The 18003-nt window shown below is 35.0% G+C and overlaps 1 protein-coding gene across 2 annotated transcripts in view; it reads left to right on the top strand.

Annotated features, from left to right (window-relative positions):
• LOC142349733 (U6 snRNA-associated Sm-like protein LSm8) overlaps positions 1-12302 on the top strand; it is a 176648-nt gene extending 164346 nt beyond the window's left edge. The window contains exons 2-3 of one of the 2 annotated variants that reach the window (XM_075401474.1): positions 5441-5638; positions 12068-12302. In XM_075401474.1, the coding sequence (XP_075257589.1) occupies positions 5467-5638; positions 12068-12186 (291 nt within the window). In that variant the 5' untranslated portion in view covers positions 5441-5466 and the 3' untranslated portion in view covers positions 12187-12302. Of the gene's footprint in view, positions 1-5439; positions 5639-12067 lie in introns of both variants that reach the window. The other variant, XM_075401476.1, reaches the window with a different exon arrangement.
• Positions 12303-18003: the final 5701 nt, after the last annotated feature.

Raw genomic sequence — 18003 nt, 5'->3', positions numbered from 1 at the left:
CAAGAAGATAGATCATGCATATTCAGTATGCACCACAATAAAATTCATAATCTTTTCTCTCATCTTTTCATTCATAAATATTTTATTCCCTCATCTGACCCGAGATCAATATATTCTTTCGAAAAGGTGTTTTATCATCAAAACTATCATAAAATCTGCTCCACCAACATCTCTCCTTATAACTTAGTTTATCTTTCCCAAGAAATATCAGATAAGTAATATCGGGATCAAGCAAATGTGTAAGACATGGTTACTAAAGAATCTAATTACAAATAGATAATTTTTTAATAAGCTATGCATAATCGGTTCTATAGGTGATCAATATGAAAAATTTGAAAGAAATTATGAAAAAAAACAGATGTTGAGTTCATTGAAGATATTGAAGATTTAACTTCACCTGACCAATTACGAAAAAAAGTTTAAAAAATTTTATTATATTTGATGAAGTTTAAGCAAATGAATCAGCTTTTATTGATAATTATGTAGAGGTAGACATAATAAATTTAAATGATATATCTTAATCAAAATCTCTTCTCTCTGAATAGACGGAATGCTAGAGAGAATTGCAATATCTTTATTATATTTGAACAAAGAGGTAAAGCCCTCACCTCTAAATAACAAGATTTCTTCAATGATGTTGAACTTGGTTGTATAGATTTTATTAGTTCATGTAATGAAGTGTGGAGCAAGCATTATAACTACAGTGTCATTGATATAACCCAAAATAAAAATATTAATGGTAAACTAAGTACTAATTGGGATGAGAAAGTATTATATGCTGAAACTGTATATTTTAGTTAGAGAACAATCTATATATATATATATATATATATATATACATATATATATATATATATATATATATATATATGTATAATATATATATATATATATATATATATATATATTTATATTATATATATATATATATATATATATATATATATATATCTTTTAAACTTTGATCGCGGCTGCAGGCCGTTATCGAAGATGGAGATTAAACTATATCTTTTATTATAGATAGAAATTAAAATTTGTCTATTATTTTAGATAGAGATTGAACTATATCTATCATTAAAGATGGAGATTAAACAATGCCTATCTTTTATAGATAGAGAACAATCTATGTCTACTATTTTAGATGGAGAAGATTGAGAATAATCTATAACTATTATTTTAGACAGAGAATAATTAAACTATATTTGAGCTATATATTAGATGAGACTTCGGCCAGCTAGCCTTTAGACTAGATAGACCTTGGGTCAGCTGACGACGTCAGATGAACCTCTGGTCAACTAGTCTTTAGACTAGATCAACGGAGTTGCTGGTTAAACCAGATTTAAAGTAAAACCTAATACATCACCATTAAAATCAAGTGGTCTTCCTTGCTAACTTCTTTTATGAAACTGCACATATTCTATTCTATTACTCGTTGAATTTTGATAAAATATTTGTTGGACTATTAATTATCATATAACCGGTTGTTTCTGTTGGAATAAATGTACATAAAATATCTGTATCTTTACCATTATCTTTGGCACCAGATATAATATTACAATGAGTATCAATTGTATTGACACCCATTATTTCAACAATCTTATTCGCTGTAGGCTTGTCTTTTGAATATATTTGTTTATCAAATCCTGGTAATGATCCTAGTGAGTTTTCTACATCATTATTAATTACACCTTGATTAAATTCCATTTTACTTTTCATTGTATTTTTACCTGCTTGTATTAGAAAATTGTTTGTTTCGTGTTTTACTATATCTGCTATATCAGCTAATTCATATGCTCCTGGTGTTCTAGTACCAATATTACTAGCACATATAAACTAATTTTTTTTCAGTTGTTTTAAACACTGATTAATTTGCAGCTTTCGCTGCTGGGTATTGCTCCCAGTTCCTCTTCTAAAACAAAGTCTATTTTTTTCTGCACCACCAGCAATCACATGCTATTTGCCATAAGTAGATGTTAGTTTCCAAAAATTTCCCGTTTACCAATCTCCAAATCATCTTCGGAAGTAACTTCTTTAGATCAGTGTGTTTGGTAATTTCCACATGATTGGTCCAACGATTCATCGTTCAGCTTGTTCTGAACAAAAATTCACCACAAAACTGCTATTCTCAGGCAAAGCTATAGTGCTAGGACAATAGATCGAAAGACAACAGATCGATAGCATATATTGGGACAACGGATCGAAAATAAACTTATTTAAGTTGCGTATTGGCCAACCAGATTTCAGCGCTCATTCATTATACAGAATATAATATGTTCTGTTGTGATGTTTTATTCGGTTGTGATAGATTCATATCAAGTCCCACGGGGCGCTAAGATATGAAAAAATATCAAGCAATTAGCATAACAGCCTCCCTTTCTCTACAATGGTTCCTATTGACGCTTCTACTGCAGGGCGCCTGCGCATGGAGCGCGCGCCACGGAGGCAGAGTATGGAGCTACGTAAAAGAGCGAAACTTAATTTTGTCCTTATGTACGTGATCACGTCCGAAAATGAATCTTCTTTCTTATCGCTGATCCTAGAAGCCAATCTCTGTATGGCTTTTGATGCTGATGGACCAGCTCCTCCTGTACACGAGAAGATTAACGGACAGAAGGTGGCTTTCTCGACGTCGATTATCCTTTGTTCGTATTTCAGCTTCTTGATGGACTCGTGATATTTGCAGGAATCCGGTATGCTTCTTGGGCAACTCTTCGCATACGGATTAAACACTTTCACATCAAAAAACGTTCTACTGAAGCGTGAATCGAAGAAACCATTAGCTTTGATATCTAGTCGAGCGTCGTCATCAATAGTAGTAGTTCTATTTGCGAAGGTTTCCCCTTGCAAAGACTGAAGACAGGGCTCTACTTCGACATCATCGCAGACCTCATTGAGCAGGTTGGCAAAAGAGTCACGGATGTCATTGTGTCTTATGTGCGTATAGCCACCTTTTGGACAATGAAGAGCATGGGCTACATTAAAATTTTCTCCACATGCGCATCTTGATGGCAATTTTACGGGATCCCATCCATATCTAAGAGCAATTCCATCTCTAAACTCTCCCTTGGTTAAATCAAAATGATATCTTTTCAATGGAAGTGCATTTAGCCAGCATGATGCTCCTTTTTCCATAGACAAATCTAGAGAATATGCCTCTTTATCATTGATGAGATCTTTGATTGCCAACTTTTTCGCTATAGCTTGTTCCTGTTTTTCTCTTCTGATTTTCTGAAGTATTTTCTCCTGATAAAACTCTGCATCTATAGCGTTTTGATTCTGTAACGGCTCACAAACCTGAATGGATCTTTCATATTCGTTTGCCCTGTCTTCAGGAAGAAGAATGTTCAGCCCACCCTCTTTAAGAGGAAGAGAGAAAACCTTCCGGTATCTGTCACTGTAAGAGGGATGATTCAACATTGAAGGTATAAGATTTTTATCAATTATTTTTTCGGCTTCCCTCAGCAGACTGTCCGCGTTTGGAGTAGTCCTAGCAATAAAAGTCAACTTGTGTTGCAATCCGTTCGTAAATGATTTGAACACATTCTGAGGGGACACCTTACTATGTTTAGCGAGTTTCTCAAGCATGTTAGAGTAGATCACTGACTTTTCTTTCAGAAAATCGTTACAACTTTCATCAGAACCAATAACTGAACCTAGGACTTGATGACCTTCAATAACATCAACATCTAATCCCGAAAAAACTTTGTTCGCCTTCTGAACAAAATCAGGTTTTGTAATAAGATGACATTTGATCACATTATAACCGAATGCACTGCCATGTTCATAGAGCTTATCTAGCACGAATCGCAGTGATTCAAGACTACCGGCCACATTACCGTCATCTGCGTACCATTTATGAGTCAAATTTTGATCTTCGAGCATGTCGATGAGAGGAAGTATAGCAACTCCGTACATTGCCATGGCTATTGGATCACCTTGTGTTGTTCCTTCTTGAGACTTGATTACTTTTTTTATCAATGAAGAGGTCTGATGGGGTCTTTACGAGTTTCTGATTGATGTATAAATTGAGGGACAAAGCTTTCTGATGTTTTTTAGAGCCAGATCTCTATTCAAGCTATTAAACGCGTTCCTGGCATCAATCAGTAGGATACCTTCAGTACGATCTTCAAGAAAGCGCTGCCGGAGTGCATGGATAGCATGTTCGATGCCACTCTTGTGGTATAGTGTGGTATTTGTATTACAGCTCGCAAGTAATGCTTAATTTCAACTAACAAAAAAAAAGAGATTAAATTTCGATCTTTTGTCGCAATTTTTCTGTTTTTGATCTGTTGTTCTTTCGATCTATTGTCCGGTCACCAAATCTATAGGCGGTTCTATTCTTAGGCTATTCAAGTAGTTCGCTACTTGTTCTAAAGTTTTGTGGAGTTCAAGTAGTTCTGACGTTCAAGTAGTTCGCAACTTGTTCTGGATGCATCAACGTCCTATACTGTTCATCCTTCAGAAATTTTGCAAAAAGATGGATCATTAAGCTGCAGAAAGAGAGACAGAGGCAATATATTGATTATCCGGAGCTGATGTACATAAGGCTCCGTTTTGTTTCCTGTTATACGGCGGACCTCCCCTTTGAAATCTTTCTAGTAACGTCATGGCAGTTCTCGAAAAAGAGGCGCAGTGAAATACGAACGTGAGAATTGGGATCAGTGAAATACGTACGTAAGATTTGTAAAAGCCCGGTTTAGTTGCAATTTCGAGCTAATAGCCAAAATGTATCCTGAAAAGATAGAAGACTATTAGCTTTCTCGAATGTAGTTTCGGTATGGGTGTGTCAGTTCGTGTTAACTCCTAGATCTTTGATAGGGAACGTTCCACGAGGAGGAATTTGACTGTGTGATGGGAGAAATCGAATATTTTCAGCAACTCGTCATTTCATTCCACACGTACCGTGCAATGGCGATAGAAAGCCACATCACGGAGATGCTAGAAATGGTTTTGAATTCGACTCCTTGCTTGCTTCAATAGATGTTCATCGAATAACTCAGCAATTACTTGTTCGGTTTCTTTAGTGCTAATCGGTGTGGATAATTAATGTAGATAAAGAGATTATTATATCACACAAATTGAGCAATCTTCGAATAAAACATCCACAGATTTGGCTATGCAATGGGATTTGGCTTTGTAGTTAATGATTTGTTTATCCATGAGTCGGATCACTAAAGTCCCCTGTGAAAGCAAGGGCTACCGAGCTCTTGTCCGAATCGTCGCTCAGATCGTGAACCGAAATGCTACTTATCACAGCAAACGGATTTGCTATTTAATAAGTTGTTGCTAATTGTTGTGAAAACTTATTAAAAAGATTTGACATGCTAAGTTTTGCAAGAGTCTTAAGGGTTCGATCCTCCTCCTTCCGCATGTTTAAAACCAATTCGTCCGACGTTAGTTGGTTATGTTTTAATAAGTCTCTTAAGACTGTAGTACTTCAGATTTTATTATGATGCGAAGGTGATTATGGCGTCTGCATTGGATGTTATGGTGAACTGCACAGTGTGCATTGTCACCTGTGACGGAAGAACTATTTTGGGCACTCTAAGCGGCTTCGACCAGACAATCAACTTGATTTTAAAGCAGTGCAGAGAACGGGTCTACAGTCCTGAAGCTGGAGTGGAAGAAGTTGAATTAGGTTGCTTTAAATTAAACTTTGTTTATAGCCGCGAAACGATTAATTTTTTTCAGACAAGATGTAAAAGTCAGTACCGCGCGTGAAAATAATTGTTTACGTAGAGTAGGAAAAGGAGACAAATCTTTTTCTCTTTCCCCATAATGAGAGAGAAAGAGTTGTTTTCTGGGTCACCATTCTGAGCGAGAGCGAGAAAATGATTTGAAACATTTTTTTTGCACTTCTCTATAACGTTAGAAGGTTACTTGATCTAACCAGAGGAACTCGTTTTGCACTCTTTTAAATACACTTCAGTGCAAATTAATATGGCTCTGACGCCTCTGAAAAGTTGCTTTTTTACAAACTACAACATTTCAGAAAGGACGGAATTGCTGAGTCAAAAAGCAGCGTTGTGTTCTCATGGTTATTAGGAGTGACTTAGAGCTTTAGTTGTTATCAATAAAGACACTGCAAGTTGTATCATTCAAGCTCAGGATCAAAAATCCTTTCTTTTTTTTTCAGTCTGCACAATCCGCCAAAATTGATTTTGGGGAATTTCAACTGGATTGTACCGTAGTAAACGAAATACTAAATCTCAAAATGTTGCTGTGTGCAAAATTAAACTGTAACTCCGTCTTTTTTATCCTTGATATTAGTTTTTCCTGTACGAACTACTGCATACTAGCTTCAGAAGATGTGAAAATTGTTTGTTTTTCAACAGTGTCTTTAAAGTTCAGACAGTGTTTTCAACAGTGTCTTTTCAAGAGTGAGGAATCAATAACTCTCGACGTTTTCCTTACCACTAACCTTGAAGCTGTAATACGCTCTCTAATAACGTGAAAATAGAAATTTCACCGGACGTTTTTGCGCTGCCATTCAAACCGCATTAAACCTTGCAAATGCGAGTTTTAAACAATCGAGGAAAAAGACTGAGGAATACCTTAAAGAAGGGAGATAGCCAGTGCTTTAACGCGGATACAGAAGAACGCCCATTTACCTCATACAGCTTTAGCAACTGCAATCATCTTTGTAAAGAATTCTCTAATTGGTTATTTGAAAGGGTACCTTCGTTCCTTCGAATGCCGACAAAATACTCGCCTCCAGGGATATCATCAAACTTTTCTCATCTCATTGAAAAGAAAGGAACGCTAGAAAGTGAAAATCTTGCACACTGCAGAACTTAGACGATATTGAACAGAAATAACAAATTCAAACATTGATTCAAACATTGAAGATCTTGAATTTTGTCAATGAAGAAATTCGCGAATTCTTTACAAAGGCATCTAAAAAATTTTAGAAAGGCAGACTTTCAGAGAAAGCATAATTTGGAAATATCGAAGCTGAAATTGACAGAAAGTACTCTGCCACAACACTGTCGTTTCTGAGGTTAATTTGGAAATCTTCTGGCATTTTCTATTTCCCTAACAATATCTCTAAATAGTTTTTCAAACGTTTATCAAGAAAGCGAGTTTCTACTGACCAAAGAGCAATCTGGTAAAAATTATCGAAGATGGCGACAAATCTAATGTCATGCGATATTGGCCTTTATTTCCAAAGTTATGTGCTGTATTTGCAAAGTTTTTGAAATAATGATCCGTTCTCTGGTTTTGGACGAGGTTCTCGGACGCTATACAATTTTCGTCGTCATAGAATGACACATGCAATTTATCTAGTTCTTGGATGCACTGTAAAACTTATTCAATAATTGTTCGTGAGAATCTTTCCGTCTTACCCTTAGATTTTAAAAAGCGTCTGCCTTAATTTTTTTGACGACGAGCATCGCTTCTACTGAACTGCATACGGCAAAAATTGAATATACAAAGTGCAGTATAGACAAAATGCTTATTTTGTTTACTACTATTCCGAAATAGATATCTGCTCGTGGCGATTTTTATGTTACTCTGAGAATTGGAAAAACAAAGGGGGAATTTGAACTAATTGAAACGTTAATAAGAAACTGGGAAAATTAAGGAGACTACTATTTGTGTTTCCCGTCCTTTTTGACCTCAGTTCTAAAAGATGTGATACATAGCGCGTTGTTTTGTAGAAAATAGCAAACAGCACGCTCACGTGGGGAAGTAATGCGACCCCCCCCCCCCACCCGCAAACTTTTCATCGCATTGATAATTGATTGAGAACTTGAGATCACGGTTTTGTTTTCGCCTATTTTTAGAATACTCGTCTTCACGTCTGAGTTTGATAATTTCTCGAAGGCAACAACTTCTGGTTATATTCCTCATTTTTCCTGTTCTTCATTAGTGGTTTTTAATTGCTCTCTAACGAAGTTTGTAGGTCTTTTTAAATGCGATTTCGCCTGACTGATTTTTCGTCTGACGCATTTGACTTTTCGTCCTCAAAAACGGGATAAACAGGTGGTGCCCAGTGGGCATTAAGTTCTGTTAATCGCATGCTAGTCTCTAAGTATGCGATTAACGGAAAATGTTTTGGAGACTTATACTTATGGTGTGTAGGGCGGCTCTTAGAGGCTGATCCCCACCCCCTGCCCCATAACAACCGCCCGCCGTTCATTTAGAGCAATTCACCCGACGTTAGTCGGTTATGTTTACTCGGTTTCTCTGTAGGGATCGTTTGTGCCGTTTCTTTCCTCTATCAGTTGCTGTTATTTTATTGACATAAGATAATTGCATTGAAAAGTATTTTGTGAGTTCTGGCAAAACATGCAAAAGTTTTGACCGTATTTGTTGCTCTTCTCGCCTTACCACTACTTACTCTCATTAATGAGATGTCCGGTCCCTTTGCCTCTTTGATGAGGGATAAACAAAGCTGTTTAATGATCTCCTCTGATCTCCTCGGTTTTTAGACGAACACTAGTTGTTTTTTATCTCATTTGGGCGTATTCAGTTTCCACATAGGGTCCAAGCTACACAAGAGCAAGCTACATAGTCTCAATGAAAAGGGCCCTAGAATATCTGATTCAAGAAAAGAAGCTATTTCACAGTGTCATGCTTTCAGTTTGTAGGGATACCGGATAGTCTCGTGAGACAATGAAATGGTGCTCAAGATATTAACATCTTGAATGCAAGATTTTGTTAAAATTTGCTATTGTTTCCAAATGTTTTCAATATTTTTTGTCCTTTTCTGAGTTTAAAAACCATTACTCGCCAACAAGAGTTTTTAAGTCGTGGAGATGGGTTACTTGACAGAACTTTCGAGACAAAAAATGATCTGAACTTTTTTTCTTCGAAGTTGAAAAGTTTTCTTAATTTTGCCTTTTTCAGTTTTTTTCTATACGATTTATTTACTAACAAGGCTAGAAAACTAGAAGTTGCAGAGTTGAATCCCATCATGAAAAATATTTCTATCTCTCTTACTCTCTGTCGGTTAGGGTTTCTTTCCTCTATCTCGTTCACGTTTTATCTCTCACTCTATCTCTCTCTCTCTCTCTCTCTCTCTCTCTCTCTCTCTCTCTTGTTGATGCCGGACTTCAGCTGCTGTTATGTGGCGTAATTTCGTTATCTCTGTTCATCATTAGCATTGAGTTATAGTAGAAATGTTTTTGTCATTAATGACTAAGCAAGCACTTTTGAAGAAATAATTTAATTACTCTATTTTAATCCTGTGTGTCTCTTTTATGCAATTTTTCGCTTGGCCGCTTTTTCGTGTGACCCATTTGACTTTCGTCTTCAGAAACGGGATAAAGATGTAGTGCCCAGTTTGCATTAAGTTCTTTAGAGCAGTTCAGCCCACTAGTTTTCAAGTATGCGATTAACAGACAAGTTTGAATGGCGTTTTTTAGAAATTGATCTCACACCCCACCCACCCATCGCCCGCACGAGAGTCCCCCCAATCCAATTTTGCACCCCCACTGCGCTCACCTTACGCCCCTTCAATTAATCTAAAGCTGGCCTCACTAAACCGTGGCTAGGTACTGATGAAGCCAACCGCTCGCCGGTAGTTTGAGATCAATTTGCCCGACGTTAGTCGGTTATGTTTGTACTTTTTTATGCTTTGATAACCATCGAAAGTTTTTCCTTCAATGTGATTCAGCAGCTGTGTGATAAAGCAACACTAAGTAGCAGATTTTTTGAGCGAGACGTCTGTGTTACTCTCCTGATACGAGTTTTCAGCTAATTGTGTATACTTTTTTTTTAAATAATATATGACTTATCAATTGAAAAAAAATTTTTTCTGTTCTCTTATGAAGTTGAGAATGTAAACTCTCAGAAGAGTTCAATCAAAATTAGATAAAGAGATATGAGCTTTTCTAATATGGCTAGAAAAAAACGGAGAGAATTTGAGACCGGAATTTCGATTTATTTGAGCAGCTTTGTCTTTGGTGTCAGTAATCTTTTTAACTGAGGGCTCGAACAGTCGTTTTCCAGGCTGTTTTTCGAAAATCTGCTGTATATGCCGGTCAATGTGTGCATCTTTGCAATATAAATAGCGATGTATTGTTTTGATTCCTTCTCGGTTGTTGTTTTGATGTTAAGTAATCGAAAGATAGACATTCGATAACGCTGAAATCATTTGTTGAAAGAAAGATTGGGATGTCTAATTGCGCTCGATTGAAGTTAATAGAAATAATTTCAGTTCAGTTGGTATTTTTTACCTTCTGGTTCTGTTGTATCTTCGTTACAGTTTTTTCGTGCTTACCATTTCCCGTGCGATCCGTTTTGGTCTGACTAAAGAAATTTTGTGACTTCGTCTTGAAAAACTTTGAAGAACTGGTGAAGTTCTGAACTGGTGAAGTTCCAGGGCGCCGAAACTGCTGAGGGTACGGAAATTTATAGTGCGAAGGGCCGTTTTTTTTCCGATTAGTGAACCAAGGCTCCTTAAATTAAGCATACCATAGGACTACCATAGCCACCCGCTGGCCAGTTGTTTGAAAGCATTTCCCTAAACGTTGTTTCTCCCAACCCTCACCCAATCATCAGCACGTTCTATATTTTTCATAATGCTTTGCTACGTTATAATGACATGTGCTCAGTAAGGAAGAGCCTAAACGGAAAAGATCCGGTGCTTGTTTTAGAAAATAAACTTAAAAATATGACTTGCACATGTGGCCGATTTTCTGAGCTACTCATTTTTTAATTCTATCGAATCATACACCCCCTCCCTCAAAGTTATAGGCCCATTATTTTATTTTACGGTAATACGTTAGAGAGAAAATGCAACGTGAGTAAAAAATTTTATCTGTCCCAAGCAGATAGTGCTTTCTTTGTGAGAACTGTACGATATGGTAATTTCATCTGAGGATTAAGCTTGACATATTGCATAATAAGGCTTTTAGGAGCTAGTTAAATGAACTTTTGTTGAATTTTTTTCGGACCACATTTTCTGACGTTGTTACCATTTCTTCCGGATCGCAAGTAGTTAAATTCAGGAAATATAACGAGGTCGCTATTTACATATTCTGCAATAAATTAGTTTTTTAAATTGAAGAAATCTGGAAATGTAATACCACATATAAGAAAAATTTATTATGTCATTTTGGTTTTTCGGATTATAGGTGAGAGTAAGACGTGAAAGATCGTACCTGTCTATTCAAACAAACTGCTTGTCACTACAATGAGATTACATGGTCGTTTGTTCCATTTCTGAATACTTTGTAATATCTGTGATTTGTAACCCCATTAGCTTAGACTCCATTTTTGTAGTATCGATGTTTGTTTCTCTGTTTCGCTAAATTGAATAGCGTCTTCCTGGTTTCATCAAGGCATCCGATGTCCCACCTTGTATCAGATCTTGGTGAAATTAGGCCGTACGGGAGAATTTTAGTTCATCTCGACAGTGGTCCTACTTTTGAACCTCATTGCAGACTTTGACGGATCAGTTAATAAGAGATTTACGCGCTGTAATCCTTTTTGTGATAAATTTTGAAAAAAATATGGTGCTGAAAGAGATGCGACTCTACAATTGATTTAATAACCAATAATCACAGTTTCAAAGGTATTTGATCCGTAACAACATATAGTGAGCGATTACCAGTTGCATTTTTGGCCAAAAAAACAACGTTCAATTGATTTTTCGAATGTCACAACTTGAATCTATTTTAATTCCAATATATCGGCAGCTTTGTCAAGGTTTTATAATTTTCCTTAAAGTTGAACTTGTTGTCCATATTCTTTTCCATTACAAACTTATTAAAGCTCCGTTTTATCCGCATTTTATATGAGTTAGTAATCGTTCAAATAGCTATCTGTTTTCTTTTTCAGTTTTTAAAGTTATGTCTCTATCATAAGTTTGGATAGAAAACTAGTATCATCAGCAAACTAAACCATATCGAATTTACTTTCTGGTTTTCCGAAAATTCATTAACCTATAAGAGAAAAATCAATGGCCCTAGAATTGTGACGTGGGGAACACCAACTTGCAATTTTATACGAAAACTCCAAGCCGATTTTTATTGGGGATTTTTGAACATTATTTTGGCTAGCAAGCCTGATGTTACATGCTCAGATAATTTATACGATAATTACAAACTCTGTTTAGGTCTGTACATCGTGAGAGGTGACAACGTGGCTGTAATTGGGGAAATCGACGAAGAAATTGACCAGAGTCTGGCTTTGGCAGATATCAAAGCTCAGCCTTTAAACCCAGTTGTCCACTGACTCAATTGTAGCTGAAAATTTGAAGATTTCGAGGTCTTATCTTATCTGAAATATCGAAATAGCTGCTAGTTTTGGTCTTCTTTGTTTTTGATAGTTTTGAATTAAATTTAACTTAACTTCGTTTTGTTTAGAAGAATTTAGTTTCCAGGATTTAGTTGGAGAGCTTAACCGATGACATTAAAATTCGAAACTCAAAACTGAGTTGATCATGTAAATCATTTTCAGATTTTTAAACAAGCAAGGAGAGTATTTTCGATCCGGTATTTTTAAATAAAATATTCTCAATTTTTGAATTGAATTTTGTCGAGGATACATGAAATATGTTTAACAGAAATGAACTCAGCTGAATGCTACTGAATTCAGCCATCCTATGCTGAAAGTATACAATGGCGTTAGAGATGCGTTATTGTTATAAACTGCTTTATCTGTTCCCAATTGTGCAAAAATGTTGAATGTTTTGTTTTGGAAAAAGTTTTTTTTTTGTTATTTTACTCAAACAAAAATAAATATCACTGAAATTTTTTAACTAAAGTCAGTTCTGCTAATGGTTAATAAAAGGTAACTCTGCCATTGATATTTGGATGCGTGAATTTTAATGCGTGGTTGCTTCCGCTTTCTGATCGGATCGGTATGTGAGCAATTATGCGGCTCAATTTGGATCATGTTTTTTTTTCTATCGACAAATAGTGCAAAAAAAGCACATTGACGGTATTGCAAAGCCTGTTCAGCGTAAGCTGTAGAACGTTTGGAGTTCGTTTATGTCGTTATCATTCAAATTCTGGTTATGGCGCGGGCTTTGAACTGTTTTATATAATTTTGTTTATTCTCCCTATAATAATGTCAACTTCTTTCATTTTTGTCGCTCATACGGATAATTTGATCAAAATTAATAAGCATTCTTTCTTTGTAGGATTTAATAAGGTTTAAAGTTTCGGTCAAATAACGAAAATGACCCATAAGGAGATCAACATCAAACAGAAATCTTTGACTGTTTTGGTATTTTCGAGTTTAACGTTTATCATGGATTCTACAAAACCCAATTATTGAAAAATACTTGACAAAGTAAATGCATTTTGGCTACCTTTATATTGTAGAATTTGCACGTAGGGTAAAAAACATATTTAGAGTTGAAAGTTCTATATCCAAAAATAGCTAGATTATGCAGATTAATTTTAGACTATTTCATAAATTTTCATTGGTAACATTATGCATCTTGAACGGCTTGAGTATTTAACAAAACCAGTTTATCGAATTGATTTTATTTAACTGTTGACCCAATTGCAACAAACTGTTTCTTGGATGCGATGTTGAATTTTTTTTATGTGAGGAACTGATTGTTTTGGAAAAAATAGTTGGTTGCTTTTTTTTACGACCCCTAAGGTTTGCTTGGTGAAAAACTTGAAAATTTGCTTGACAGTTGAACCAATTGCAACCAACTTTTTCTAATAGTTCTGCAATTGCAGCAAACTTTTTCTAAAGAATTCTTTCGATTTCACTTGTTGAGTGACTTTCTCTTGACTTTTGATTTTTGAGTGATCTAAGCTGCTCTTATTCAGGAATTAAGGCTGTTACTGAAACAGAAGGGATTGTAACGGTAGCTAAAACAAGGGCAGGATAGCCAAGAGGTTAATTAATTTTCCCGGCGTTCCATTCAAGAGCAATTTATTCGACGTTAGTGCACACATTGTGGTACAAATTTTTTTTTGCAGTTCTCAGTTCTCCCAAGCCTAAAAAGGATTTTAAGGTGTGAATCAAATGTCAAAACCGTACAATGATTTTTCGAGTAACAATGTTTTCGAGAATTACGTTTCTTTTGAGTTCGAGTTTGTAATTCGTCTTAGTTGCACGTGTTTTGGCACGTTTCTTTCAAATAAGTTAAACTCTAATTTTGCTGTCTTTCTCTTTTCCAAGGTCGAAGCGACACTCAATGCGTAAGTTTGCAGCAGAATATATTCGCATTCTGATTTTTATGGTTGCTTTTTACTCCAGTCAATGGTTTGGGCAGGGAAGTTTCAAAGTACATGCATTCTTTGTCTGATTTATTTGTTTTTTATTTTTGTCTGATGATAAGTTTTTTTTAAGGTTGTGTTTTCAAAAATTCTAATTAGCTAATTTTTTTGAGTAAAATGTATTGTGTGAGCATTTTTTCAAAGACCATAGGTTTTTATTGAGGCCTTTCAAATGGGTTTTTATGTTCTGTCAAATTTGACCGATCGATATAATCATAATAGAGAGTTGTGAGTAGTACCACAAGAAAGCCTGTCCAGCGTGGAACATGGAATTTTATTTTTTTTGAATTTCTTTCTTAACGGATTTATCGAGATTTTATGTTTTGTGAATAGTAGACGGAATTCCATTCTTTGTAAAGCAAATTTTCGCCAAATTTGCTAAAATTATTTAAAATCATTAATGGTTACGTTATTGGTGTAAACCTCAAAGATAGAGGAGGGATGCTAAATGGTTCGATTCGAGATCTTTTGGCTACATTTTGCGCTGAAATTTTTAAAAATCAGATTTTACGTCAAAAGGGATCAAATATGCATTTTTGGCCCACTTTCTTTAAACTTGATGCACTAAGACACCCTCCTTCGTAAGCTCAAAAAGAGCTAGTTGTACTCTCGCTGGCTTTAAGAGCTTCTGAAATTATACTTTGCCAGTTTTTGCAATTATAAACTCGATAATTATACTAAATGCCTTATTTATTTTTGATATGCTGGACAATTTTGTTTAAAAACATATATTTCGCATCCTTTTGAACAATTAAGTGTTTTGTCAGAAGTGCAGCGATATCAGGGCTTTTCTTGATCTCACCATGGATCCCTAAAGAAACAATTAGGATTTATTTGGGCGCGGCTTTTCTAAGTACTTCGGCATTTGGAGTTGTTTATGATAATTACTGACAAAAATGTCAAATCAGGGCTCAATTATTGGAAGACAATAGTATCAAAAAATTGAAGCTCAACAAACATATTATCGTAATATAGTTGAGCTCATAGTTTTTATGGCTTTGTGCAACGTTTTTTGTTAAATTGTGTCGGCTTCTTATGTTTGCTTCCGATGTTAATCTTTTGTAATACATTAACATAGTCTTGCCAATCAAACATCCAATTGGATTCTTTGAGAGCTATAAGTGAGCCTAAGAAATGCTCTCAGTTGTTATACAATGTGTCTCACTATCTTATCTTAATTCTCTCAACTTTTGGCGTAGTATCATTAAAGACAGACCAAAACATTTTTCTATGAGTTTTAAAATATGGTTTGTAACGGTTTTTTGTTTTAGTGGTTTCTTGGTTTCGATACCACAAGTTTTCAAAAAACAAAATGATTTCAGTTTTAATTGCTTATTTTATAGGTTCATTTTGTTTCTTTGTTGAATTGTGACTATTGAAAGGCCCAATTGAAAGAATACTGTGTTGGAAGAATGGACAACGATGAATAAAAGGGCTTATAGGCCGAGGCACAGTATTACCGTAAATTTTAGTATTTTTTTTCCTCGTTTTTGGCTGTGTTTGTCATTCTTTTTGATGTTTTACGATATATACCTGATAATGGTAAGTCTCAAATGCTTTCACAAGACGTATAAATGAAATTACCCAACAATTTCAGTTTTTAGATAATTGTTTTTATGTCTTAATTTTTTTCTTTTTGCTCTCACTTTCGTCATCGTCTAACTAAACCTCGTTAATAAGAATTCTTGACTTGACTACTTTTATTGATTTAAACATTAAATTCTCTGATGCTTTTTTGTTTTTTGGCGGATGGCTTCTAACATTTATTTTCTTTTCGAGAAAGAAAATTTTTCGATTTTTCGATACTTTTCAGTTTTTGATTTTTTGGTTTTCATTTCATCCTATTCCTTTCATAGGGAAGCTTCTTTTGATATTCAGATGGGAAGCAATACATAATTTATAGTTCTTGCTGATAACATCCTATAAAAAATCATAATGCCTTCCAGACTGTCAGGTAAAGTCTTTTGTGAAATTTCGGCTTCTACCTGTATTTGTTATCAATTTATAGTCTTGCTTTTTTTTTTCGCACTATTAACGTGCGCAATTGGCTTCATGAGTTGTTGCAATAAATCTATCTCTGCTTCGCCGTTTTTGAAATATTTTTTTGTCGATTTGTAGTTAAGTCTCTGTAGAGACAGGTCAGAACCCGTTTCCAGTTAGCTATAATTTAATCTTCATAATGGTGTTAGTTCCAATCATTTGTTTCTCGCTTTCTTACTACTAGATTTCATAAAATTTTTGTGATTTTTACATATTTTTATAGTTTATAGGATTGTTTTTTTCAGCTCTAACAAGATTGATAGGTCCCATGGGCTTTGAAAAATTTTGCAACGGAACATTTTTAATTTTCTCAGTGGCAAACTTATTAACGGCTTCACTGCCTTTTTCGCGCAAAGTTTGAACTTTTCAGTTTTGCGGTCTTTGTCCTTCTTTTTTTACTCCTATGACGTAATCTGGTAATCATAGGTCTCAATTGCTTCCCATCAAGATGTAAATGAACGTTTTATTATTTTCAGTGAAAATATACTGATTTTAATCACTTTGAAATTAATTGTTTTCAAAAACGGGAACACTTTTTTGAACTTCGCCCCTTTTTGCTCTTTCTTTGTCGACCTGTTGCCCAGTTGCATCGAGGTTAGGTCCCATATCTTTTCTCCTGAAGAATAGAATGATTTTTTTGTTCAGAGTTTATCTGATGCGAGTTTTTTTGTACATCGACTTTTGTAACTAATGTTTAGTTGATTTTTATGATTTTTTTTTGTAGTCCTATCAGCAAGTTTCAACGGCCCTCTAAAGTGGCATTATTTTATTCCATTAGCGGTTTGTTTAACGGTATGTACGTTTTTGAAAGTTTTTTTTACCTCTTCCTCATTTGGTAGCCAATTAGGTCAAGAATGTGGATGAGCTGGTTAGGAACATTATGTGCGAACGTCCATTACCGAGCCTCCATGTTCAGTTATTTTTTTCAGTGTTGTGGGTTTAGAGACTCTGATTTTCAAATTTTTAATTAATCCTAATTGATGCCTTTCCATTTTAAATGTTTGTTTGGGAAAATTCAAAGTCGTTACATTTTTAGATTCTAAATAGTTCGTTTACTTTTTTTGCTGTTGTGGGTGTAGATACTGTAGTCCTTAATGAAATAAGGAAAGTTTACACTCGTCATTAACAATGTATAATCTGTGGCCGCGAACAATCTAATCATTCAGCTTTGAACTCCAGATGGCCAATGTTCTTCGGATAGTTTTTTTGTCTGGTTTAATTTTAAGTCTGAACTATTGAAATGCGCACAACAAAAATGCATTTGATGGCAGATGAACTATACAAAAAATTGACTAATGTTTGTATAATAATTCGCAGTAAAAAACAATATCCATTAGATAATTGTTCTGCTTCAAAAAAGTTTCGAATTTGTCTCAGTACAATAGTTTGTTGCAATAGATATTGTACAGCCTGGTTTTCGCTATTTTGTTTGCGACCAAATGTTTGTGAGTAAACTGACTGATATTGGACCTGAGACTGTCTGAATGTTCCTGAATACTTGAGGTTTTCCTACTTTTGGGAATCAGTAATCAATTTTATCGAGGACGTTGTCTGTCATTAGCGACGAAAGGGATTAACCAAGAAATTTGTCTGTAAACATACTCGATTTGTGAAGGCCTTATACGTTCTATACGTATCCTCTTTGGTGGTTAATTGATATTTCAACTAACTTAACACATCAATTTTAATTCAAATTAAAAGAATTGGCCATTCAAAAAAATGATCTATTTAAGATCTATGGAGACAATAATTTTACTTTTTGCTAAAA

This window comes from Convolutriloba macropyga, chromosome 11 (genome assembly GCF_964194025.1).
Source record: "Convolutriloba macropyga chromosome 11, txConMacr16.3, whole genome shotgun sequence".
NCBI lineage: Eukaryota > Metazoa > Xenacoelomorpha > Acoela > Convolutidae > Convolutriloba > Convolutriloba macropyga.
The sequence above is the reverse complement of the archived record's forward strand: the minus strand, read 5'-3'. Positions and strand labels throughout refer to the sequence as shown.